This window comes from Thermobia domestica, chromosome 14 (genome assembly GCF_964235325.1).
Source record: "Thermobia domestica chromosome 14, izTheDome1.hap1.1, whole genome shotgun sequence".
NCBI lineage: Eukaryota > Metazoa > Arthropoda > Insecta > Zygentoma > Lepismatidae > Thermobia > Thermobia domestica.
Window position 1 is genome coordinate 176,547,476 of NC_137467.1, and position 26,400 is coordinate 176,573,875.

Genomic DNA, 26,400 nt, shown 5'->3' on the forward strand with positions numbered 1-26,400 from the left:
GCTCGTACTGTTCCCCGATAGTGCAACCCAGTGATGCTAGTTTGAGGGAAATTTCCCGCGGAGTTGCAGATTTAGCAAAGAACTCTTTAAGGAGGGAAAAGGGAGATTTTACGAATATAAGCTTAATGTAGCGAAATTTAGTTTTTCAAAAAATGTTATGTTACCAAACACTGCGGCTGTATGACGAAAGACGGTGGCATTCTTTCCTGAATCCCACAAAGTGACAAACTTTTTTTTTTTTCCCAAGCCTTCCGCGACCTGATTGAGGGTGTCATTACATGAAATAATCCATAGATACCCAATAATGCTATATAGTGATCAAAATGAGGGAAATTTTATCATAAAAAGGGAATTTTAAGCATTCCTGAGGGAAATTTTACTTATGGACCTAGCATCACTGGTTGAGAGTAAGGATAATGACATCCAGTCGTAGGAAGGTCTAAAATGTGGGAAATTTAGTTTTAATTAAAAAAAAAAATCTTCGTTGTGAGATACACGTAAAACAATTTTATATTGGTTACATGTGGGACTTACTACAAGTGTGAGGCACTTACTTCAATCAACGTTAGTGTTTCTGCAGAAAAGGAAAAGAAAATATAGCAACATGAATTTATATAAATTATAAATTTATAATGTGCCAACGTGAAACTATATTGGTTTTAGTGTAGATTTGGCGCGCCACATTTTAGAAGATTGACAGGTAAAATTTTACCATTATGTTTAAAAGAAGTGGTTAACTTTAGAATGCCCACTCAAACTGGTATACTCACCCAGAAACGAGAAATTACAACTATTATTTTTATGACAATAGGTCAAAGCGTCCGTGTCCTAAGGTAACCAGATCCTACGAGTAATCTACCTATCCCTGTCTTGCTTTACTCTACCCTACCCAACTCTTAATATTCCCATTTAAAGCGGTGCTACATAACGATGCGCAGCTGGAACGTGTATTGTAAAGTTGGCCTATGTTTAGCAGAAGGGGTCCAGCTCTTTTTTCTAAAAAAATGTTACTATTTTCGTAATTTCTGTTTACATTCAGTTAGTTTAGGGTAAGGTTGGTTAGTTTAAGTTAGGTTAGGCTAGTTTACGTTACGTTAGGTTAGTTTAGTTTATGTTATATTAGTGTAGGAGTCCCGCATAATATTCCGAAATATGATGGAATTTCGCTTATTTCTACTAATATTACGTTAGTTTAGGTTAGTTCAAGTTAGCTTACGTTAGTTCATGTTAGGTTAGATTAGATTTGGTTATGTTATGTTACGTGTAAGTACTTGCATCACTCATTTCTCCTGTAATTTTTTTTTTTTTTTTTTTACGTGCTCCTGGACCCCTTGTACTAAACATACTCCGTAAAGTTTATCAGAAAAGACATAGTTATAAGTAAAAATTTCTACTGGCGATAGAATTAGATGCAAATAAATACGTTTGTATTTTAGGTTTATAAGTATACGGTTGTTGGTGTAAAGTCATTACAAGTGTTTTGCGACTTATAAACTAAGTAAGTGCATACGAAAAATTACTATAGGATCTTACTTTCCACCAGCGGTGTATTTGTGCACACAGTACACAAGTTATATTTTATGTTTATCAGAGAAGCATTACTTGTACAAAACTATGACAAATGCTTTCAAAACTCCTATCATTGCCAAACTCACTTCTTTCAGCTTCGGTCGTTCACGCGCATACTCACAATGGCTGACGCGCGTGCTCGCTTGAAACCTCCGCGCTTCAGCACACACCCACAGGTTACGTCCTGTCTCACTCGGTAGATAGCATTCGTGTTTTTACTGGCTAGTTTGCACAGGTTGGTTTATATTATTTTGTACTGTATTGATGGGCAAGTTCCCGGGAATATATTTTTCGGGAATATTCACTCGAAATATTCCCCAAAATGGGAATTTTCCGGGAATTTATGTACAATCACAAATAAAAGTGTATTGTATTACTATATTATGATTTCAAAGTTAAATTCGCTTTCATATTACAGTATATTATTACTGTTGTCCGCAGAGCGGTCTTTAGAATGTATATTCTGAACGATGTTACGCTATTTTATTAATAATTTATTATATTTAGAGAGTACTCATAAATGGATATTTATTTACAATATGTTCTTTGAAAGTAAATATGTTTAAAAAATCGTATAGTAAATCCACATACTTTTAAACTGCTAAAAAGTTTAAATTTACATGTAAGGGGATTTTCTACACTTGACTCTATTACTGACATAAGGGCCATTCCACGCGAAAGTGAGCCTGAACCCAAATTTTCGAAAACTGTCAAAACCAATGGATTTTTACATATATATGAGGTAAATAAAACGAAACTTACTTTTTCACAAAGAAAAACTTATTTATGCTTAGAATTCACGTAAAATTTTAAGTCTAAGTTGTGAATTTGTAACATGTCAGCTGCGAGGAAATTTTTATTCTTGTAATCGGCAACATTTTACGGTATATTGTGCATGCTTAGCTGAAGTAACTTCGAGCTATTCAAGATGCTTCTTTTTGCTACAAGTTGCAGTTGAAAAGGTGTTTACAGGATAAAAATTGTTTATAATATCATTAAGATATAAACGTCAACTTGAGTGTCCTGCCCGTGACAGAAAACTACCAAAAGTTATTGTACTGAATTACTAAATTTGAGAATGTGGTTCGTACTTAGTAGAAGTAACAATTTGCACGTGTACTTCACACTTACCAAATTTTGGACTAATGCTAAGAATATATTTCGATTTATTTCAATTTGAAAACTTGTCCTGCCCGTGACAGTGGGCATGCTACTGGTTGGATAGTTTGCATACATTGGTTATTCATGATAGAAAATGATTCCATGTGCACTAAAATAAAGTTTTCTAAGCATGAATATTATTTACTTAAATAGAGGATTATCTATTACTGTCAGTATGATGTTTTAATTTAAAATAAGTGTCATATAAATATTATCATCAACGTCACCTTTTTGTTCGTTTCAAGGGAGAAGTAGATGGGATTGGAGTACGTACAAAAAGGCCAGTATGGAACTTTGTGAAAAAAAAGAAAGTAATTGTAGAATGTGCTGCTGATTTCGTAACAGCTTTAAGCTCTTCGTTTCAAAATATGTTTTACTACTAAAGTACGTGACAAGAAAAAACGATCAAAAATACCATTAGTTTTAATGGTATTTTTGGTCGTTTACTCTTGTCCCGTACTTTATTATCAACAGAAATTAAAAAAAAAAAAAAAAAAGACGCTTTGAAGAAAAGATGGGAAAATGCTCTTGTCAATTAAATGTCTCCAATCAAAACAGTTTTTTTCCTGCAATTTGACAGCGAAAATTTGGTAGTTCGTCGAACTTTTAAATCAGAGCTTCATCCGTGTAAAATCTTTAAATTTCTAACAGACTTTTATTCAGATTCTGAAAATGATGATGCATGTTAACAAAGCTTGTGTTAGACCAGCTGTTGAAGATATAACACAAGGAACATTTTTGTTGATGGAATTTTTTTCTAGTGGACAGAAAAAGAAAACATAGACATGCAACTATCGCACAAAGCCCAGTGGAAGAGGACGAAGAAGTCAAGGAAATTCGTATGAAAACTGTAAGCGATTGCGATAAAAATTTTCAATACTGTTAAAGATGTGTCTTACGTGCATTTCGATCAAATAATACATGATACCAGCAATGCCGTGCCGTGGGGGAAAGGGCGAGCGGGATGACGGCCCCGGGCGTCAAAATAAAGGGGCGCAAAATTCAGGAGGAAAAAAATAAAATATATATATAAAATGAAAGGAAAAAAGTGTTAAAAAGTGCTCAAAATCAAGGAAAAGCAGGGTTTATTTTTGAAAATTTTCTTACGCGTCGCGCCAACCATGGTGATGCTGGTCTGTCGAAGTCACTGATATTTACTGGGTGCCGTCGCGACGCGTCGTATACTCTCGCCCCGGGCGCTGATTTCCCACGGCACGGGCACTGGATACCAGCACCTATTTTATATACTGCTAAACAGTGTTTTGTACGAATTTCCCTACAAGGTAGGTGTAAATGGGCAAATAAAACCATTTCCTAAAGTGTAGGTGGTGAGAAATAAGTGTACGACATATTATTATTTTTATGTGATAAAAGCGAGCCTCAAGTAAATTAAATATAATTATTTGTGTACAATGCTATAACAGAACAGCAGAAATCGACTTATTTTCGATTTTATTTCATTTTTGAAATCATTCTTATTGAGATTTTGTATGTTGATTCACACGGTGTCCTGCCCGTGACACAGTAAAGTTTAGTTTATTTATCAATATAAATATTTGGCAAATTTATCTTATGTGAGGTTTGTTTAAAAATGTCATCATTTATACATTTCCGTTTAAATAAAAACATTTTGAGCTAAGAATTCACAGAGTTTTGTAACATTCACTTGGTGTGTCGAAAGTCACTTCTCTTTTTTGTCCCGCCCGTGACAGACGTTTAGGGATTAATATTTTCTACTCTAAACGGAAAAAAATACTGAAATCATCAGCTACATATACTCCTAAGTCTGTACTGCTCATATATCATGCAATTAGCAGAATTTATGTTGTACTTTTAGAAATATACAACTTTAAAGCATCAAAAATGTAGTGTAAACGTCCTGCCCGTGACGATGGAATGGCCCATAAACATATGGAATTTTTAAATGTTAAAAACAAATTAGGTTGGGTAACTGCCAGAAGAGACATGTCCCACCATTTTGTCAACACTAGGGCATAAATATGGATATTCACAATATTTGCAAGATGCTTTCTTATCTTTACAATTGTGCATGTAGTATTGCCAAACACGACCTTTCTTCCTGCTTATTTCTGGAAATTTTATGCTTTAATCCACATGTAAGAGAAGTCCGAATACCGCTTCATAAGCTCGACTCAGAGACCTAGAAAGATAGACGTCTATTACTAATTGTGGTTCAGGGTTTATTAATAATACTTCATCTCTATTTCTACGTAATTCTACATTACTTTACACAATGGTTCCTTTTCATCATTTGTAAATTAGTACTTTGCTACATTTGCACCTACTTTTTGGCTATATTCTATTCCGATACGGTTGTTTTATAGTTTCATACGTTAACTTACGTTAGCAGCATTAAATTCAGACAACATTGCCGAGCGAGCGTTAGCGAGTGAACTCGGGGTAGAGCCCCGCAGGGTACATTGTTTCTGTCTTTGTTACAATCAATTCACTTTCTTTCCTCACATAAATCACTTCTACTTACCTTTATGGTTTGTACAAATCCCATACTGCTCTAAAAAAAAAAAAAAAACTTGTGTTCGATAATTTCTTGACTGCTTCAACATTACTATCAGCTCATTTGTTCCGTAAATCATCTTAATTTTTGCTAGTTTTCGGCCCCAATACTAAACAATTACCCTACTTTTTAGTGCAAATAGAAATGGAACTTAAAAACTCATATTATTAGTTATATAAAATACAATCAAAGAATTTTAAATTTTTCGACATGAAAATTCTTTAAAACCTAAAAGTAAATAATAATATCTTAAAATAACGTAATTAGTCTTACGGTTCTTATAATCTGCAAGATAAAGTAAAGAAATTGAAATAAATTCCTCTACGGGAATTTATTGGCCAAGGAAAAAAAAACCTGGAATATTTCCATTTTTAAAATTCCTTCCCACCAGGAAAATTCCCACTGCCCATCACTAGCACTGTAGTTATTATTGTAAACACGCAGAAGCACTCGTCTGTAGGCTATCGTCAATTTCTTCTGAAGGCCTTCTTGTATTTTGTCTATGCCAAGTGAGATACTTTAATGCCCCGATGCGCAAATCTTATATGGGACAATAATAAAAAAAATGTTAATGAATTATATTTTAGCAATAATTATTTTGAGTGTTAAGTAAAAAATAATCATGCATCTTTATAGTTTTATAACTCAGGTCAGTGTTACACGGAAAGTTTTCGTATTCTAACATCCTCATTGTTCTCCAGAAAATTTCGCTGGGTCACAAGGCAATATCCTACTTGTTGCAAGGCAATGTGGTCTTTTGAATCCAGTCTATTAATTGCGTAAAAATGAAAGTTTCCTACAAGGATCCCTTCTTTTGTACAACCTCTTGCAAATAATTTTCCTAAATTCAAAATATACTTTCCTGGTGGTAGTTCATATAGTATGCTGATATTTATTAAAACTACCGAAACGCGTAGAATATCTGTGTAAAAAGAGACTACCCGTAATTTCGTTGGAATTACTGTTCCAAATTTCAGCGTGAGATAGTACACCGTAAGCCATATTTCGCCACTTTTGCCGTTAAACGTCGGTATCAGATAAGAACAGCAACAGAACAGTTAGGCAGTGCATTTTCACATCTACGAAAGTTAATTACATTATATAAAAGTCAGGGTATAATCAAAGATGGCTAACACTGTACAATTATGAAGGAAAACATAAAATAGGTTTTGACTGCCTCTCTCTCCCTCTCTCTCTCTCTCTCTCTCTCTCTCTCTCTCTCTATATATATATATATATATATATATATATATATATATATATATATATATGTCCCCATGTTGTATGATTAGCTCTATCAATGTTAATATTGCATTCGAGTAATTAACTGTAAGAGTGATAATTTCAGAATATTTCTCCCTGAAGGTGAAAAAAAAAATGAAAGCACTGTAATCATTGTTGTGTTCCTCGGAGAAATACTGCACGGAGATGTCGATATTATAGGAGGAGGCATTCACTGTTAACCTGAAAGGAACTGCTTTCATGGTTCATATGGGGATTGTCTTTCAACTATGATGCAATGTACGAAAGGTCACGTCTCACTCAAACCAAAATTTATAAAGAAGAAGAAATAAATATACCTAGGTAGTATTGCTTATTTGTATAGTAAATTTACACATTGGTTCCTTTTCATCATTTGTAAATTAGTACTTTGCTACATTTGGCTGTTCTTTAGCTTTGCTGGGCCAGCTTTTTGCACCTACTTTTTGGCTATATTCTATTCCGATACGGTTGTTTTATAGTTTCATACGTTAACTTACGTTACCAGCATTAAATTCAGACAACATTGCCGAGCGAGCGTTAGCGAGTGAACTCGGGGTAGAGCCCCGCAGGGTACATTGTTTTCTGTCTTCGTTACAATCAATTCAGTTTCTTTCCTCACATAAATCACTTCTACTTGCCTTTATGGTTTGTACAAATCCCCTACTACTCTAAAAAAAAAAAAAAAAAAAGTGTTCGATAATTTCTTGACTGCTTCAACACTACTATCAGCTCATTTGTTCCGTAAATCATCTTACTTTTTGCTAGTTTTGGGCCCCAATACTCAACAATTTCCCTACTTTTTAGTACAAATGGAAATCGAACTTACAAACTCATATTATTAGTTATATAAAATACAATCAAAGAATTTTAAATTTTTCGACATGCAAATTCTTTAAAACCTATACGTAAATCGTAATATCTTAAAATAACGTAATTAGTCTTACGGTTCTTATAATTTGCAAGACAAAGCTTTTCTCCATGCAAGCAAGTTACCTTTTTAAATCGCAAAATCATATTAGTAAGAACACACGTCTATTTTAGTAATATAAATTTATTTTTAAAATTTGGTTAGTTAGAAAGAAAGCATTGTTCTCTCGTTCTTTTTTACTTTACTTTTCAAATGAAATTAAATTTGACGTTAGCATATATGCCAATAGGATTTTTCGGTATTAACATTTGGTGCTATTGAATTTGATGTTTTAAATATCGAGACACATCATTACATTACAAAACCAAAAAAACATAAATGTGAATATCATTTTTATAAAATGCTTCAGTTCAATATAATATACCGTACTTTCACTCGTAATACGTTTGTTCATTCGTTAATTGAAGGTAGGTATGGAATGGACTATAAAAATATTAAGTGAATATGTATAGCACGTTACATCCTTATATAAGAGCTTTGTGGATTCTCTGCTTTGCCTGTGTGCCGCTAGCGCGAAAGATTGATTTATTTCTGGTCACTACTGTACAAAACAAAAACAAAGAAAGAAACAAAAAATGGAAATCAAGTAGGAAATATTGGATAAGAGAAAATATGGATAGAGGTAAGATCAGCGAATTAAAACATACAACAACAAGAAAATTTAAGTAGAAACTGCTAACATTACCTGTACTTATATAATAGAGAAAGGCTGGAGAAAACAAGCAAATCTGTCTTTAAAATTATACAGTACATCTTGAAAATGTCATCTATTTTTAAGTGGAAAAATTGTATAACATTGATTTCCACACTATATTTAAGAAATGCATTTTAGTGTTTGTGTTTTCTATCATACAACACTTATACTACGTTGAAAGTTCGCAACCTTAATTCAACAGGAAAGAAGAAAACACAAGAATTCTATTTCCGTAAAATGTAATTAGTTATAACAAAAACATAATATTATAGGAGAAAAATAAGTTAATGTTATAAGATACTTGTATGTAAAGTAGAAGAAAAAAGTGATTACGCTTTGCTTTAGGAAGAGAGAAAATATAGCAAAACATTCGGATATTATCCATATTTCGACACTCTGGTTTGAGTAATAGCAAAATTTCGGGTATTTTAACATACTTCGCTTCAGTACCATTACACACCTAGTCTGATGTCAAACCGTTTCACCGGAAATGTCACTTCTTGCCCGCTCAACAATTTTGTTAAAATACATAAATTTCTTATTGCTTTCAGATTTGTTTGCTGCCATTGGACATAAGTGCTGAAGGTTTCCTATCTCCAACGTGAACAGTTTTTGTGTTAGCGCGATGTCTTGTCGTGAATTCAACTTCGCTTATAGTAAAATTGAAGTGAAGATAGAAAACGTTCCTATTCAAGTTGAACCGAAAACAGAAAAAAGGTCATTTGAAGAATGCAGTTATAAACTATGTACTAGTTACACTAATGATGATCAAGATCCTCTTGCAATACGTTTGGAATCTAAGAAATGTGGAAATGAAAGGAAAGGAGTAAATATTGCTTCAGAATGTAACGAGGATGTAACAATAACAGATTGGAAACTAACCTCTAATGCAATATGTTTGGTCGAGCGTTTATCACCGGATGAAGTACTTGTAAACGCCAATCGTTTTCAGAATAACATGATCCCTAAACGCTCTGCTTTTACACACAACACCGAAGTTTCAAGCAGTCATACGCCTGGCAGTATTCGAGATGGAAACGATCTCGAAGAGAACGTGCAAGAAAAAAATCGAGAAGCATGTAGCAATGCTCAGGCAAACAGGTATGTTTAAATGCATTTATTTCATCAGAGTTTTGTTTTGTATAAACATTTGTTTCCAATACTTGCAATATTTACTTAAATATTCTTCTCTTTTTCATTCACTTTCAACTGAGTTAGTGGAATCAGAAACGTTTAAATATATAGAAAAACGGAATTTAATGCTTACCTTTGTAAGATGTAAGACAGTTCGACATTGAAGTAAAAGTCCAAACCAAACGCTAAAATTATATAAAGCTCTTTATACCAAGCTTAGAGTATAAGGATTGAATACTGACACGCTTCTGCATAAATCAAGGGAAATTCTTCTTAGAATCATTAGCTCTTTAATAATTCTTTAAACAAGATATAAACTGCTGTCAACTGTCACGATTATTTACTATAAATCTTCAGAATCACTAAGTGCAATAGGATTCGGGTAGAAAACACGGTAATGTGTTTACTGTTGTATGAAACAATACCACAGAGGTTTATATATAGCTTTCTCGTCTCACTAAAAATATTGTCACGGAACAAAATTTCGTGTTTTTGTATTAATACAGGCACCCTAGTAAATAATGGCAAATGTGAATAACCTGAAGAAACTATCGAGTGAATTTTTACTAATTATGTTACGTAAACCTTTCACATATTGTCATTGTTCTAATATTCTTTAAGTGCTATTCCGAACGAACTCCTATTAGAGAACCAGGAATTCATATTTTGTGTATAGTTTATTTTAGTATGTGGCTTAAGTAAATTAACTGATAAAGATTCTTGTCTTCGAAGTTTGTTTTATGATAGCAAGTCTCATCATATTGTCATCGTATCGGTATCGTCTCATCGTATTGTTATGGGCAGAGCTTGTAGATAAAGGGACTTTTCTTGCTATTTGCTTGTGACATTTGGCGGCAAAATAATCTTTTCTCTTAAGGCTGTGTCCAACACTCGGAATGCGATAGGATTTCCCTATATAATAACATGGCATATTTCTTTCCAAAATTTTATGAAAACTATTTATTTTATACAGTACAAAATTCTGCCAAATGTTTATTAGTATTAATATTGTATGTTCACTCTTACTTTTTCTTGCTAAGGTAATAGTAGAGCGCGCTAATTAAAAATTAATTTTCTTCCATTTAAAAGCTGTTTAAATATTGGCTGCATTTTGCAACAGTGCAGAACAGCAAGTAGGAAGCTAATTAGGCAGATTTCTTTCATTTTCTGCCCCCGCTAAGTCACGTGCGTGAACTTAGGGTTGTCCGCGTGGAAAAGAAACCGATGGAATGCAGATTGACAGCAGATAAGAACAAAGTCTGTTTTCTCTCTCTTCATAGATCGTAAAGATTTCCTTGATTCTACGTAAACATCTCCGGGAATAATTACCTGTACAGGCATATTGCAGCTAACAACGTACCAAAGTTTCAGAAAATCTGTCTATGTTGTTTTCAAGTAAGGGAAGTCTGTTCATCTTATAAAATCAGTTTCGAACTGTAGAGCAAACTTACCTATTTGTTGCATCAACTGACAAAAGTTTACATATAGTTCAAAGAGAAGTCTTTGGAAAAACGAACGATGTACTAAATGCTGGTACTTACTGCCTGTTAGGTATATTTCTTTCAAAATTGTCTAATAAATTTAAAAATGAGTAAAAATAAAGAACGGTCCGTACGATTCTTTTACTATATATATTTTATTTACATACCTGCGTTTTGAATGGCATCGAGAATCCATTTTTTCCCCTTTTTTTTAAATCAAACTTGAGACTACATGGGCGTACGTCTTGTAATACAAGTGTGAAACTTCTCAAAATAAAATACTTTACACTTGTATATACTGTAAAAAATTGGCACAATATAATTGTTAGCAATAGTACTTAGAAATGAATTTTTCTATTACCTTAGTATTTCTACTTCATGATATTTGATGGATTCTCAAAAAACATTGCAAGATGGGTAGTTTTGAGAAATAGACCGCTGCTGTTTAGACACACACACACAACTGACGAGTAAATTTAAATGTAGTAATTAATATTTATTTTAGAAAACGAAATGTCAGATGGAGCCGAAAGGCCATTTTATACCGAAACATTAACAACAAAGGCAAAGAAATGTGGAAATCAGGCAGAGCATATGTGGAGAGTATATCATCCTGTTGATATTCGCCTGGAGGGACAGAAGAAAATCCTGGGTAAACATTAATAATGATAAAAAAAAATACTTCTTGATATCACCTATCGATTTTGCTCTATGAAGCTATGGATTAAATTTTAGTTTGATTTCAGCTTAGGCTATATGAGACGTAGACCTACAGCGACGGAATAGGAACCACGAGTTCCCACCGGAAATCGAACCCGGGTCTCCCGCGCCAAAGACGCGTATGCTATCCACATAGGCCCGAGGGAGCTATATGGAGCTATGGGGATCAATATTGAAATTAGAAGACTAAATTGCTGTACCATTTCCGGTTTCAGTAGAGAGAGATAGGTGAAGATGGTATTTTTCTTGAGAAGCTCAATCGATTTTCGAAAACTGTCGCTATGAACAACCAATTTATTTTTACAGCGATCCATGTCAAAACCGAAAACGGTTTATTCCTACCACTTCTGATTTCAATACAGGATTAACGGTAGAAAGAAAGCTTATTCGTGAGACGTTTGAATTCCCGAACACTTCTCGAGCTCTGTGACAGTTTTTGCTCTATGAAAATCAATATTGAAACCGGAAATAGTAGTTAATTTCTACCACTTCCGGTTTTAATACTGCGATAGGGGTAGAGGTGGTAAATTTTCTTGACGTTGAATCCATTTCCAAAATCCTCTCGTCCCTAGTTTTTCTCCGTCTTTGATTTACGGCCATGAATGTTGAAACTGGTTCTGGCCGATTTTTACCACTTATTGTTTAAATATAAGGTTGTTGGACGAGACGTACACGGAACCTATTCTTGGGCTACTGAATAGATCCCAGAAAACTGCTTCTCGATATATCTTATCGTATTTCATCTATGAAAATCAATATTGAAACTGGAAGTAGTAGTAAATTTCTACCAGTTCCGGTTTTGATAGAAAGATAGGGGTAGAAATGGCACATTTTCGAGAGATGTTGAATCAATTCCCTAAACTCGCTTGTCGCTAGGATTTATGACCCGTAAGTAGTCGATCTCTATCACTTCCGATTTTTATAGAAGATTGACGGAGGAGATTGAACCTATTCTTTTGGCGCTAAATCTATTCCAGAAAATCCTTCTCAATACCTCTTACTGCTTTTGGCCTGATACCTGTCAGCAGGCGGAGCCGTTCTTTTAGACTTCCGATACTTATTCATAACACAGTTTGGAAGTATAATAAACCCAGATAGAAGAAATATTATTCATTAAATCTATTTTCGTGCCGTTCAAGAATATGGGAATTTCTAGAATTCTTTTTGCATCAGTTATTATGCCCTGAAGAATAACGGGGACCACGGTGGCTCAGTGGTAAAGTGCTCACCTATGGTGTATGAGATGAGAGTTTCGATTTCAGCTCGCGCCAAGTGAGTTTTCTGATGGACAAACGCCATGTGCGTGGGTTTTCTTGGGGTTCTCACGTTTCTCCCACTACTTTCATTACAGCATTTCGTTCACTCTCATGATCACAGTCTCCTTTAGTGTATCTGGTATAATCATGGTATGTATAACTGAAAGATTTCATTTCATTTCTAAAAAATAACCTAATGCATTCTACAGCGTCGTATTGTTGGCTAATACCCAATAATAGCGTACAGATTTATGATATCCTTGGAGATTGATATGCCTTAAAATCGATTATTCATGCAAAAAATGCACCAACACCTGCCAGCTAGTCACTACAAGCAAGAATGATATCTGCTTCGTTCAGATAATGTTCCTCATGAGACGAGACGAGAAGTAAGGGTGTCTCGTCTCGTATGTTTAATAGGTCTCGTCTCGCCTTGATCCTTGAAGACTTCTTTCGCTCTTGTCTCGAAATTTTGTTGCTCCGTTTTGTTAATTTGTGTAAAAAAAATCATGTCTTATATTTTTCTTAATTTCAATTAGAAGTTTTCATAACCGTTCCACGTCACGATTGTTCCACGAATAATGTGACATAAGAATATTTAAACCACATTTATTATTGGAGTAAATTATGTAATGACTTGGATATTTTAAACGTATATAAATGGTCTTCATTTCTTTCGTATCATCATTATGTTGTATATATGATGTGAAAACGTAATAATGAAATTATTTCTGTGGGTATTAGGCCAATAGCCCCTAAATACGCCACTGATCAAAACATATTTTTTATAATTTTTAGTCCATAAATGCAAATTACCCTTCATAATTTTACTAAATACGTATGTTCATTGCATTGTTCATATAGAACAATATCATGGTGATGGGACAAACTTTTTAGTACTGTATCTAAGTTACATGAGTTACAAGTGATCCGCCTACATAAATAAGTTCTTCGTTTCTGAGCTGACAGGTTTTATCCGTAAATAAAAAAAAAGTGGCTACCTCATTGTTGTTCTGTCTTCCTATTTAATTAAATTATATGGTGAGCGTGAAATGTGAATATTTATTTTCGACCCATAAGCCGGGAACTAACTACTTATCTTTCTTTTCCTCTTTTAAAAATTAATAAAATCACTTATGTTCTGTTTTGTAATTTATTTATAATAATTATTATTATTTTCAAAGTGTACAGTGAATATTTTAAATATATATTTTAAACATTCTATACAGAAGATATCGCTATTACAAGGTTTGGTCGCGCGAGTTTTTAGATGGCTAAGATTTATCCCGCGAGGATCTGGCCAGGCTAGATTTCGTCCGGCAAGATTTTCTTAATGTTATATTTTCGCCACGCTCGTATCCAGGCCAAATATGTAGGGGGGCAGGCTTAAATTAGGGGGGCCCAATCGAACCATATGATAGTTCACCATATTATAGTTCATTTGCAAGCCTACCGTGAAAATTTTAAGGGGGGCAGCAAAAATTATGGGGCCCGCTCCCTCTAGACCCCCCTGGATACGGGCCTCTGTGGGCCGTAAGATTTTGGTTGCGATGTTTCATCCGCAAATCGTCAACAAATCGGGGTGGATATATGGACCAATATAGCTTTCTGTGTATATATTTTTATTGATTCCATGATATTTGTGATCATTCTACTTTGCGACATTGCCATTCCTTTTCATGTGTTGGCCAAATTTGATTGAGAGTTTGATAAGATGCCTTAGTGGAAAATAATAATTGCAGGTTGCGACCAACCGGTAATTGGTTCTTTATATAAATCAGCAGAGTGGAAGTGATACACATTACAGGTATTTTTCTCTAAAATTATGAAGTGTTATGAACTATGTAGCGAAAACAAGAATAAACGTATCTTTGTTCAAAAGTGACGCAATTGTAAATTCGTAAGAAGTTACGTAACATTGATCAGGAAACTGAGTCAAAATACTACATAATACACAAACACACACTCACACACATACATAATATAGTATAAAATTCTGTAAATCACGTTTTCAGTTAAAAGTAAAAAATATTTCATTTTTTTGCCTTTGGAATACCAATATCTGGTCTAAATGATCTAGACTCTCAAAAGAATTGTAATATTTATTTACTTATTTTGTATATTACTGTTACGCACACGAATAAATTGCCATGATTTGTTCTTTCATTTTCCCAGATATTTCTTTTAAAGCTATAAGTTTTTTTTTAAGTAAAATTTCTTATTTTGTAATGCAAAATATTGATGATAATGCTTTTACAATAATTTTGTGTTCCTTCTGTCGTGTCTTCTTTTTTCACCTCGCAAAAATAAGATTTAGGATAAAAAATACTTGGAAAATGAAAATAGAGAAAGTTCACCCTCTTTGACAAGTCTTATTATAAAATACAAGTAAAAAGATGTGTAGATAGATAACGTCTGAATACTGACAGCGGCCAGTCTTGCCTACCGCAACCCTTTCTTTTTCCGAATCATATAATCAGATTGACAACTAACAACTTTGAAGATATCCATTCTCCACATTGTTAGATGAACGATCTTTCCTCATTTCGTAACTTGTTTCCCTCCCCTACTAACTTTTTGAAGATCAGTGGGGAACAATGGTGTTAATGAATCAGGAGAGATTGTATCTGCAACTTCACGAGCAGGAAAAGAAACCTTGTTGATTCTCCAATACCTGAATTTGTGTTTATTTTTATATTATTTCCAGCGTTGTCACATTTATTTTTAAAATATAATATTAATGAACTATAAGAGCTAGTTTAAAAATAAAAAAGTGAACATGTAGTATTCTGGAAAAAGTTTGAACCGCATAAGACAAATGGTTTTCATAATATTTTGGAAAAAAGTTCACCATGTTATTATATAGGGACTGATGATTTCAGCTCAAAACGTTAGACACGGCTTTAAGGAGTGATTTCCTCGTTTCTTTGAACACCGACCATGTTACGTAAACCACTGTTGCTCACTGCTAGAGTGATCATTTTCTGCACCTGGGCTTTGGCTGGTTCCATTTCAAATCCCGGAAAGTGTGCTTTGTGAGTGACGAGAGTTCCGTTTTCTTCCGCTGTCCTCTCCAGCATTTTCTCGAATCTCTTGCTCTCCCTTAGTCTGGGTGCATATGTGTAGGACATTAAACTTAAAAATGACCATGTTACAAAGAACTCTTGAGAAGCAGTCAGCTCACGGAAGGAGAATCTAAGAGGATTAAATTTCGTTTAGAATCGATATGATCCGGTAGGAATAAATTAATAGAAACTTGCGATTCATTTATTTAGGTATTCTGCTTCTTCGGTTTTTGAAATTGAATATCCTGTTTCGATACTACTTTGTACTTAGGTCAAACCTGCAATATTTTATCTCTAACAAAATATCATCACGTTACAACTTTAGGTTTTGCTTCGTGCTGAATTGATAAATGATTGTTGTAATTCGGAAATAAGTGACACTTCAGGTTGTGGATAACTTCAACTTCAATACGTGAAACTAGTAAACAAACTAAAATATTTATTTTTATTTTTGCTGTTCTACATATATTTCTTTACTTGTTAATTAATATCGGACTTCCGAAAAGAGATCTATTTAAATTTATTTTCCGCTCCTTTAGCGACAACTCCCAGTCACGACTTCCCTTCAGTTTTATTTTAAAGTAGGAACAGATTGAGGAAGAGATGTGAAAGTTAAGAGGAAGGTAGATGAGGGATGGGGAGAAGGAGCACAGAAGAAAGAAAGAGGATTGGAAAAGGTGTTCTGAAAGAAATATATGATGGAGATAGGGACACACCAGATGAAAATTTAGAAAAAATATGTTGAGTAGTCTATGGTTAATACAGAAGATGTTAAAGGTGGGAGAGAAAGAATAAAATACAATTGAAAAAATACGAGATAATTATTAAAATAAAGTAAGGAAGCTTAAATAGGTATTAGAAAGTGCTTCATATTGTAAGGATCCCCACATCACGACAGACGCACGTGTCAACTCAACACGTGCTATTGTTTATAAACAACCTAGCAGACAAGAAACCGACAAGAAAGAAGCCGAGAAAGACCGAAAGAAAACTAACCTCACGGAAGGACCCGAAGAGGACAAATAAAATTGGGACCACCGAGAGACCCGGCATCAGTCGTCTAACTGATGAAATCACCTACACATCCGTGAGGTCGCAGTGGACATGGGGTCCTTTCTACAACCAAGCCTCGCGAAGCTGCCTTGAGCTGAGAGGGCTATCCTTCCAGACTCACCGAACCGGCAGGTGCCTTGGGGACTGCCTTGAGAGAAGGGGCACCGTGCAAAACACCTATTTATTTCTCTCTCACTTGAACATTAACGAGAAAACACTATTGTACTCTTTGTGATCAAAGACAAGACCTTTTGTACTTATCAAATTTTATAATAAATTGGTGAAGGGGATAAAATATCGGTCCATTATTGACTCTACCAAAATCATTACATGGTGATAGGCATCGGAGTTTTGTACGGGACGTTCTTTTTATTAATTTTTAACAGGCAAAAGGTCAGTATTAGAATCTATTTTATCTAAGTTCTACTATCAAAATTTTTCTCTCTTACTTTTAGTCCAGTCAACGAAGGCCAAAAAACCCTGATTAGAAAAAAAAATCGTGTAGTTCTGAAATTTGGCACAATTGTTGGGGGAAGTGTCTTAAACAACATACTAAAAGTCCCCGTGGGTTAGGGGTCGGCAACAGGGTGGGGGTGGATCCTTTTAACGATGGGATTTTTCCAGGAGTTTCGAAAGTCTATGTTAAGTAGCTACTGCGTCAGCACTACTCACCCTAATTGCATGATTAGTACGTCTTTCTCTTCAAAACAAGGCAATCTGCTAAATGGAACCTTGTCCATGGTCCTATGACATACACGGAGAGGTAAATTTGTAAAAAAAAAAATCGGGAAGATTTTCTTTAAAAACCCCTTTGTAGATGTTTAGGGCCTTCTAGAGCGGCCCTGGGTAAGAGCACGCGGCCTTAATGTACCCTGGAAAATACATTAGGGTATTGATGATAGTTTTGCATAATACCATTCCCATATATTTGATATTCACCTGGGAAAAAATATTTCCCTATCCTATTTGATTATATACGAACAGGGGAAAAAAATAAGGTCTAAACTTTCTGGACAAGGTACTTTTTATTCGAATTGTATGGTTAGTATGTCGTTCTCTTTAGAATAAAGAAAGCTTTCAAATGCAATATTGTCCATGCCCCTATGCAGTGGCGTCGCCAGGCCCTTTTTAGTGAGGTTCTAACCCCTCAAATCAGATCTCAAGCCCCCCCAAAAGAACGCTTAAATAATTTTTCGTGTTATATTGAGCAAAGACATTTACGAAAAAAAGAACACTCTTAGTTTCCCTCGGATTAAAATTACAATTACAAAAAACTCTGAAAATGAGCGTATTATTTCCAAATAAAGAGCAAAAGTCGTGTTTTATAAAACAAGCGTGTCTATTTACTGTTTTGAGAAGTTAAAGCAACTATTATTATATTAATATAAGGGAATGAGTTATAGTTCAAGCCCCCTTAAAGCAGAATACCTGGCGACACTATTGCCTCTATGACGTACAGGGAAAAAAAATTAAAAAATGGAGAATATTTATGAAAGTCTTTTTGGATTTTGAAGCCCCCTAGGGTGACCCTGAGTGAGAATGTGTGGTGCTAGTGTTTTCTGAAAAACACGTTTATATTAGGTATTGGTAATGTTCTTGCACTCCACAATCAGCAAGAAGTTTCCTCTTTTTTGCAACCCGCCAAATCAAATCTTGTCTTCTCTTTTAGGAAGAAGAAAGGATAAAGAGAAAGTGACGAAGAAGTTAACAGCCATCTCCCATGCCATCATCTCAAGTATTAGACCTCGATCGTTTCCATCTCCAATCCTGCATAGCATCGCTCTGTTCATTCACAGAAAGTTTGGATCGAGAAACTTGGTGAATCTGCTTGCAGGCTTGGGATTCTGTGCATCATATCATGATGTCCAGCAATTGGAACTGTCGACCATCTACAATTCTACACAACCCATTCCTACAGGAACATTCTGTCAGTATATTTTTGACAATGCAGATTTTAATGTTGCCACCCTTGATGGTTTGAATACTTTCCACAGCATGGGAGGTATCAAATGTATCACACCAGCTCGGGCTCTTCCTCCTACAAACAAGATCAAAAGGCTGAAATTATCTCCTTCTGCTGACGAGGTAGGAAAACTAGGTCTTGTGAAACTGCTGATATTTGAAAATGTGAAAAAGAACGCGTTACATAAAATTGTTGTTCAGGATTTGAACATATTAAATCCCATTCCGTCTAATATATTTGAACCCAGCCAGCATTTACTTGTACAGGCTGCTTGGCTCGAATTATTCTGGATGGTGCCAGTGTTTCATCAGAAGAGCAGATGATCATCAACACATTGTGCACTGTAGAACAACTAACTTTGGATGAACTCAGCAAGAATGCTCACCTGACTTCACTTAAAAACAAACTAAAAAACGAGCTTGATCGTGTTAATAAAAAGGAACCTACTGCAGCTTTATGGGTGCAGTATGGGTACATATGGTTTCCTTAATGAAGAAGTTCATTGTTGCGGAACGTTGTGGTGACTGGAATAGCCATTTGTCGTGTGTCCAGCAAATGATTCCGTTCTTCATGCAAGTGACCACTTTCAGTATGCAAAATGCGCCCATCTTTACGTGCAAGATATGCCTGAATTGGCAACTAACCATCCAGATGTGTTAGAAGACTTTATATAGAAAAGGGATATTTTATTATAAATAGAAGTGGTTCACCATGGGCAGGAGTTTGGTCTGACATGGTTATTGAGCAGACACTCATGTGCTCCATGAAAAACTCTGGCGGACTGACACGAGGAAGAGGAATTAGCGATTCTGTGTTAGCAAAGTGGGTTGGTGGGTCACCTGCAGCTTCTGCCATCTGTTCTTCATTGGAGGAATTTGCTGGAACAATTTTTTCAAGTGGAGAGCAGCATGTTGATTTACGTGCATCACGACAAAACAAAGATGAGCAGGACTGTCTAAAAGTTTATGAGTGATTCAGTAACCATCCCCCTTTTCCCAAATTGGCTTCGCTGATGTCACTGTCGACAGGTATCATCGGAAACTCCAAAACAAATTGTCACCAAGCACTAAAAGTTGGAAACCATGAAAAGTTTTATTGGAAGTAACTTTGGTATCATAAAACAATCAAAAAAGAATGTAGTGATGTCACTGGCCTCTGTGAACAATGCGATCAAGTTGAACAATGAGACAATGGTCGTTGACCCTCTAATGATCTTCCAAAGAGCTATGATTGCCAAAAAGATTGATGAGGATGTTGCGGATCTTTTACAATATGAATTATCCCCATTCCCACCAGCTCTCTTTAATGAAGGTGGAATGAGGAAGTCAAAGAAATCATCTCTTTACAGTGTACTTCATGTAGAGTGTGATACAACTATAAACATCAAAATGAGTGCCAATGTTGTAGACGGTGGCTTCCTCCTCCACCGTGTAAAATGGGATGTTGGCAGCAGTTTTTCGTCCATTTGTGACCAGTATATGGCCTATCTGGTCAATCATCATGGTGAAAACTGCACTGTGATCTTTGATGGCTACGGCGATGTCAACAGTACGAAGCGCGCAGAACAGAAGCGAAGAGGCACAACAAAAACTTCAGTTGATGTAAATTGTGATCTGAACGTAAATGTCACGATTAAAAAGGATTTTCTTGCAAATGAAAAGAATAAGACTAAACTTATTTACTTACTTACACAAACAATGGCTACAAGAGGAGTTCAAACAAAAGTCGCTACAGCGGATGCTGATACTACAATTGTGAGATATGGGTTAGAGAAAGCAACTTCTCATCCTACTGTTACCATAATAGGGAAAGATGTGGACTTAATCGTTCTACTGGTTGCTTTGACACCACCAGAGAACAACATTTACTTCATGAAGCCTGGGAGGGGAAAAGTAGAAACTAAATTATTTTCGACGAGAAAACTGCAAGAACTTCCTTTTTCACAAAGTATCCTCCTCCTCCACGCATTCAGTGGATGCGACACCACGTCAGTTATTTACAAAAAAAGCAAAGCAACAATGGTTTCATTGTTCAAAAATCAATCGAGTCAGGTAAAAGACATTGCTGACATCTTTTATAACTCCTCATCGACATTAGATGGTGCATCACAAGCCGGCGAGAAGATGTTCCTCTCTCTATACAAAGCCGCTGCTAACAAACATGATTTGAATCATCACCGACAGTCAGTAATCCTTAAATCATCAACCAAAATCAAAACTGACCTCCCTTCACTTCCTCCAACTAAAGGCGCGGCGGAGCAACATTCGTTTAGAGTGTACCTACAGATACAGTAATGGCTTGGTAACAACTTACCTCCTGATCAGTGGGGATGGGCCCGTGGAGAGAATGGATCCCTATTCCCAGTGACAACAAACGACCCGGTAGCCCCAGACAAAATTCTAAAATCCATATTTTGTTACTATACGACAACTGTATGTGGTAAAAAATGTAAGTGCCGGAAAGCTGGTATGCTCATCTGTTTATGGTATCCGTCACGGTACGTGCACTAACGGTGTACGTTTAGGAGATGATTTCGAACTTGATCATGTCTCAGAAGAAGTTGAGTTTTAATTATATGGTGTCACAATGGTTTATGTACATAACATGTTAAATGGACAAATTAACATTTATTCTGAGAGCCTGTTCATGTTACCTAATGTAATTGTTCAATTCTATATTTTGTGTATTATATAAACTGTCTTTTTGTTGCCTGGACTGCTCCTTCCACGAGAACTATTAGTATGTTGCTGAAGACATTTTAACCTAACCCACTACTCATATATTTAATAAAGTGTACTGATGTATTTACTATATATTTGTGTGTTTTGTACTTTCAAACAGGATGGGGAAATATTTTCCCACGTCACTTTATATCACAAAAATACCCAAAAGTATTTTTCATGGTACATTTGTGTCGTGTACTTTCTCCTGGGGTGCTCTGAAAGGCCCCAAGTGTCCAGAAAGTCACTTTCAGATAATTTTCCAAATTTCCCCAAATTTCCCTTTTAGCATAGTCATAGAAGCATGGACAATATTGCGTTTGAAAGCTTTCTTTATTCTAAAGAGAACGACATACTAACCATACAATTCGAATAAAAAGTACCTTGTCCAGAAAGTTTAGACCCTATTTTTTCCCCTTGTTCGTATATAATCAAATAGGATAGGGAAATATTTTTCCCAGGTGAATATCAAATATATGGGAATGGTATTATGCAAAACTATCATCAATACCCTAATGTATTTTCTAGGGTACATTAAGGCCGCGTGTTCTTACCAAGGGCCGCTCTAGAAGGCCCTAAACTTCTACAAAGGGATTTTTAAAGAAATTTTCCCGATTTTTTTTACAAATTTCCCTCTCTGTGTATGTAATAGGGCCATGGACAAGGTTCCATTTAGCAGATTGCCTTGTTTTGAAGAGAATGACGTACTAATCATGCAATTAGGGTGAGTAGTGCTGACGCAGTAGCTACTTAACAAAGACTTTCGAAACTCCTGGAAAAATCCCATCGTTAAAAGGATTAAATCCCTCCCCCACCCTGTTGCCGACCCCTCACCCACGGGGACTTTTAGTATGTTGTTTAAGACACTTCCCCCAACAATTGTGCCAAATTTCAGAACTACACGATTTTTTTCTCCTATTTTTCATTTGTTGCCTGGCCTATTTTCTTTATGCCGGAAACTAAATCGGGTAAACACACATATAGATCAGGAGAGAATAACACGAATATGACAGAGAGTGCATTCAATTTATCCTTTAGTATACCACACTTAACGAAGTATGCAGACACGTACACGAGGATATGTACAGGCTTTTTATGCTATTGGACCATATGGCAGCAATGCAGTCATGGTCACCGGCTAAGAAAAAGGAAACTCTACCAATATATTTACAAGAAACAGCCTTACATCTCGTATTACAGCTTAAAAATCAATATCAATTTGATACAATGACTTATGACAATCTAAAATCTAAGTTAGTAGCTTTATCTAGGCGAAAGGTCCCATCGTATAATGCAGAACAGGAATTGTTCCAGATACAACAGGAAATGGACAAGCTAATAGACTCATACTTTCTATGTAAGCTTCGAGCAATAAGGTAGTTAATACCGGAAGCGACTGAAAAACAAAAGATCCATCATTTATCCTTGGGGTTGCAGATGGATTTCCTTAATAAGATAGCATTAGAAAGGTTTGCAAGAGTAGAAGAGGTACAGAATAAATTAAACATACTAGAGGCCGCTAATGACCTTTCAAGGAAAAGAGAACACGCAGAGCTATCACAAAAATTATATATGTTATACGGCCAGAACAATATACCTAACCTGCAGAATACATCCTATGGCCTATCAGTCGAGCCAAAGTCAATATATCATGGACAACAGTTATATCAGCATACCTATCCTGTACAAATGGAACCTGTTACACCACGAAGAGTTGTATACCTGGATGTCAACAACAAAGCAATCCTTCCAATGCAATTCCTCAACCCAACCCTCAAGAATTTCAAACCTCAAGTCAGGAACCTAAGACAGTTCCAAACCAAGAGCAAAATCCTCCACAAACTGACCTTTCCACCTTGGCCAATAAAATGGCAGAATTGGCGCTGGTGATAGCCAAGACGAATTACAAAAGCCATCCGAGGAATAGAAAACAAGGAAACAGGGGGAGGAATAATAACAACGGGATGAACAATCACCACGCTACGGAGGATCAAATTTTGTTGTGCGCAATATGCCGGAAGCAGGAATGGGGCATCTAACGGCTACAAGCGTCAAAAAAACGAATAAGGCAGACCCTTCACAAGGGGGCCGACAGTTATGATCACACGGAACGAAGAGACCTAAGAGAAACTGGGAAAAACTACGAAATTCCTGTAATAAACGAACAATCAGGACAATTGGCAGAAAGACGGGAAAACATTCCATTATAGGACGAAAATAACAGGTTCTATTTAACAATTAAAACTAAATTACGCCTTCAAAAAGCGACAATTGACACAGGAAGTACTGTTTCCCTCTAGCCAGCTTAGGCCGTTCCCCCTGAGACAAGTATAATTCCATTTCAGAGAATAATAAATAAAATTTCAGGGAATAACATGCATTTAAACCAAATGGCATTAATAAAATTTAAAATAGGTCAAACAACATTCACCCATTACTTCAGAGTAGTCGACAAGATTATGCCAATAATTATAGGAAACGACTTTCTCCAACGTTCATATTCCACCATCGATTTCGAAGAAACCGCATTTACCAGTTCAAAGCACAGAGAATACATTGTCAGCTTCAACGACTCAGACAGTATCGCAGACAGACCACAATTGTTTATACGTGGCTAAGAAAATAACTTTGCCTTCAAGATCGCATACATATGTACAAGTAGAAGGAAAGAAAAGAATAGCTGACAGAGAATATTTATATGTATCACTGCTTCCTGGATTACGCGAGATGTATAGCTTAAATGCCCTCCTTCAAAGGATAGAAACAAGCAAAATGATAATTTTAATTTCAAATCCAAATGGCAAAAGCGTAACTATAAAGAGGAACACGCAAGTGGTGGCTCTTAGGAAAGGGCACGAAATCTCCTTTAACGCCCTAGAAGAACCAGATTTGTGAAAAAGCACATAAATTTAAGAAAAAAGGAGAAACAGAAGAACGTTTAAAATACAGAAAAACACTTTTCAATAAAGAGCTCTTTGACGTCAACCCCGACCTGGACCGAAAACAAAAACAAGCAGTTTATGACTTGTTATTTAAATATAGTGACGCTTTTACATATGCCCCTAATGAACGTATCCCCTGCGATATTTTAGGGGATACGTTCATAAAATCTGAATTTCTAAGTCTGCCGTGTTCCACGACAGCTCCCCACACATCCCATTAAATATTAGAAGTCAAGTAGATAAACAAATTCAAGACCTTATCAAGGCAAACATAATCAGCCCCACAGAGAGTAACGAATTCGCCTCTCTACTTCTGGTGCTCAAGAAGCGTAATACGAAGGAATTTCGAATAGTTCTCAATCTGCAGAAACATAAGTTACTCCAAGTACTTGTCAGCGCTATTTTAATCAACAAAGGACGTTGTAAGCTCTATAATGGGGAAAACTTTCATAACAACCGTCGATCATTTCAATTCCTACTTCCAGATTTTGTTGCAGCCGAAGAGCCGTAAATACATGACTTTCGAGCTCAATCACAATAGAAAATCAGATGAATTTTTGAGGTGCACAATGGGGCATAAAACAAGTTCTAAAAGTCTCAGTGTGGCCACGAGAATGATTTTGGAGGGACTACCACATGGAATTACAAATTTTGCCGACGATCTTGTTACTAGTTCGTATAATTTTCCACACGACTTCCAGGATTTAGAGTTATTATTCCAGAGACTTAGGAAACACGATTTTCGAGCATCACTCAAAAAGACACGTATGGGCTATAAGGAACTTAACGTATTAGGACACCTTGTTTGTAGGGAATCCATTAAAATATCTCCAAAGATAGCTAGGAAGATATGAAATTTTAAGAGACCGACTACAAGGCGGATTCTCGTAAGCTTTATCGGCCTATGTTCATATCTTAGCGCCCACATTAAAGATTTTACGTTAAAAATTGAGCCTTTCCAGCAAGTATTAGCATCGAAATCTAAATTTAAATGGACGGAAGATGACGATGTTCTCTTTGAACTAATGAAAGAAGAGATACTAAACGCTCCATTACTTGCTCACTTCGACGATTCGCTAAAAATCCGCGTCTATGGCGATAGTAAATTCATGAAGATATAAGCTATTTTTAGCTGATTATGATTTTGATATACAATATTTGCCTGGTTCGAAACATCCAGCAGATATAATCAGTAGGCTAGAACAGACCCAAGATATTAAGAAAGAAGGTGAAAAAGAAGAAAATGACGAAGAAAAAGGGGAGGACTACTATGCTGTTAAATCAAATAGCCTCCAAGTTAATACTGTAGAAGCAGGAGATAACGAGCCTTTAGCCAATATCGCAAGGGAACAGAGTAAGGATGAGAATTACAAAGATACCATATCCGTTTTAGAGGGAAGGGAGCCGGGGTATCCTTCGAGACTCAACGAACCGGCAAGTGCCTTTGAGACTGCCTTGAGAAAAGGGCCACCGTGCAAAACACCTATTCTCCTTCTCACTTGAACTTTAGCGAGAAAGCACTATTGTACACTTTGGCGTTTTAACTTATCATTATTGACTCGACCAAAATATTTACAATATCCAAATTTTATTACTTGAGAATCAATTCTCAAATGTTTTTGATCAGACACATGTTCGCTCAGACGACTCTGACCTGGCTCCAGGTAACTGCACAAGTTAGAGTTACTCTGACCCTGCCCGGATGATAAGTACTAATTTAATCCTTTCTTGTTTCTAAGCATTAAATACATTTCATCCAGTAACCGGTTTTAAATGGTCCAGATCGATCATTATCTTTTGAGTTAACCAAAGAAAGTTAAATATTTCAAATGATGCACATATTTTCTACAGATCGGAGTTCTGGAAACTTGAAAGAAACTGTTATTATGCCCAGCTTATTCCGCTGTTTCGGCTT

At 35.8% G+C, this 26,400-nt stretch overlaps 1 protein-coding gene across 1 annotated transcript in view; it reads left to right on the forward strand.

Moving 5' to 3' along the window:
* The first annotated feature begins 378 nt into the window (after window positions 1-378).
* LOC145670492 (uncharacterized) overlaps window positions 379-26,400 on the forward strand; it is a 34,658-nt gene continuing 8,636 nt past the window's right edge. The window contains exons 1-2 of the mRNA XM_081739219.1: window positions 379-700; window positions 8,703-9,252. Coding sequence (XP_081595345.1) covers window positions 8,777-9,252 — 476 coding nt within the window. The 5' untranslated portion in view covers window positions 379-700; window positions 8,703-8,776. The remainder of the gene's footprint in view (window positions 701-8,702; window positions 9,253-26,400) is intronic.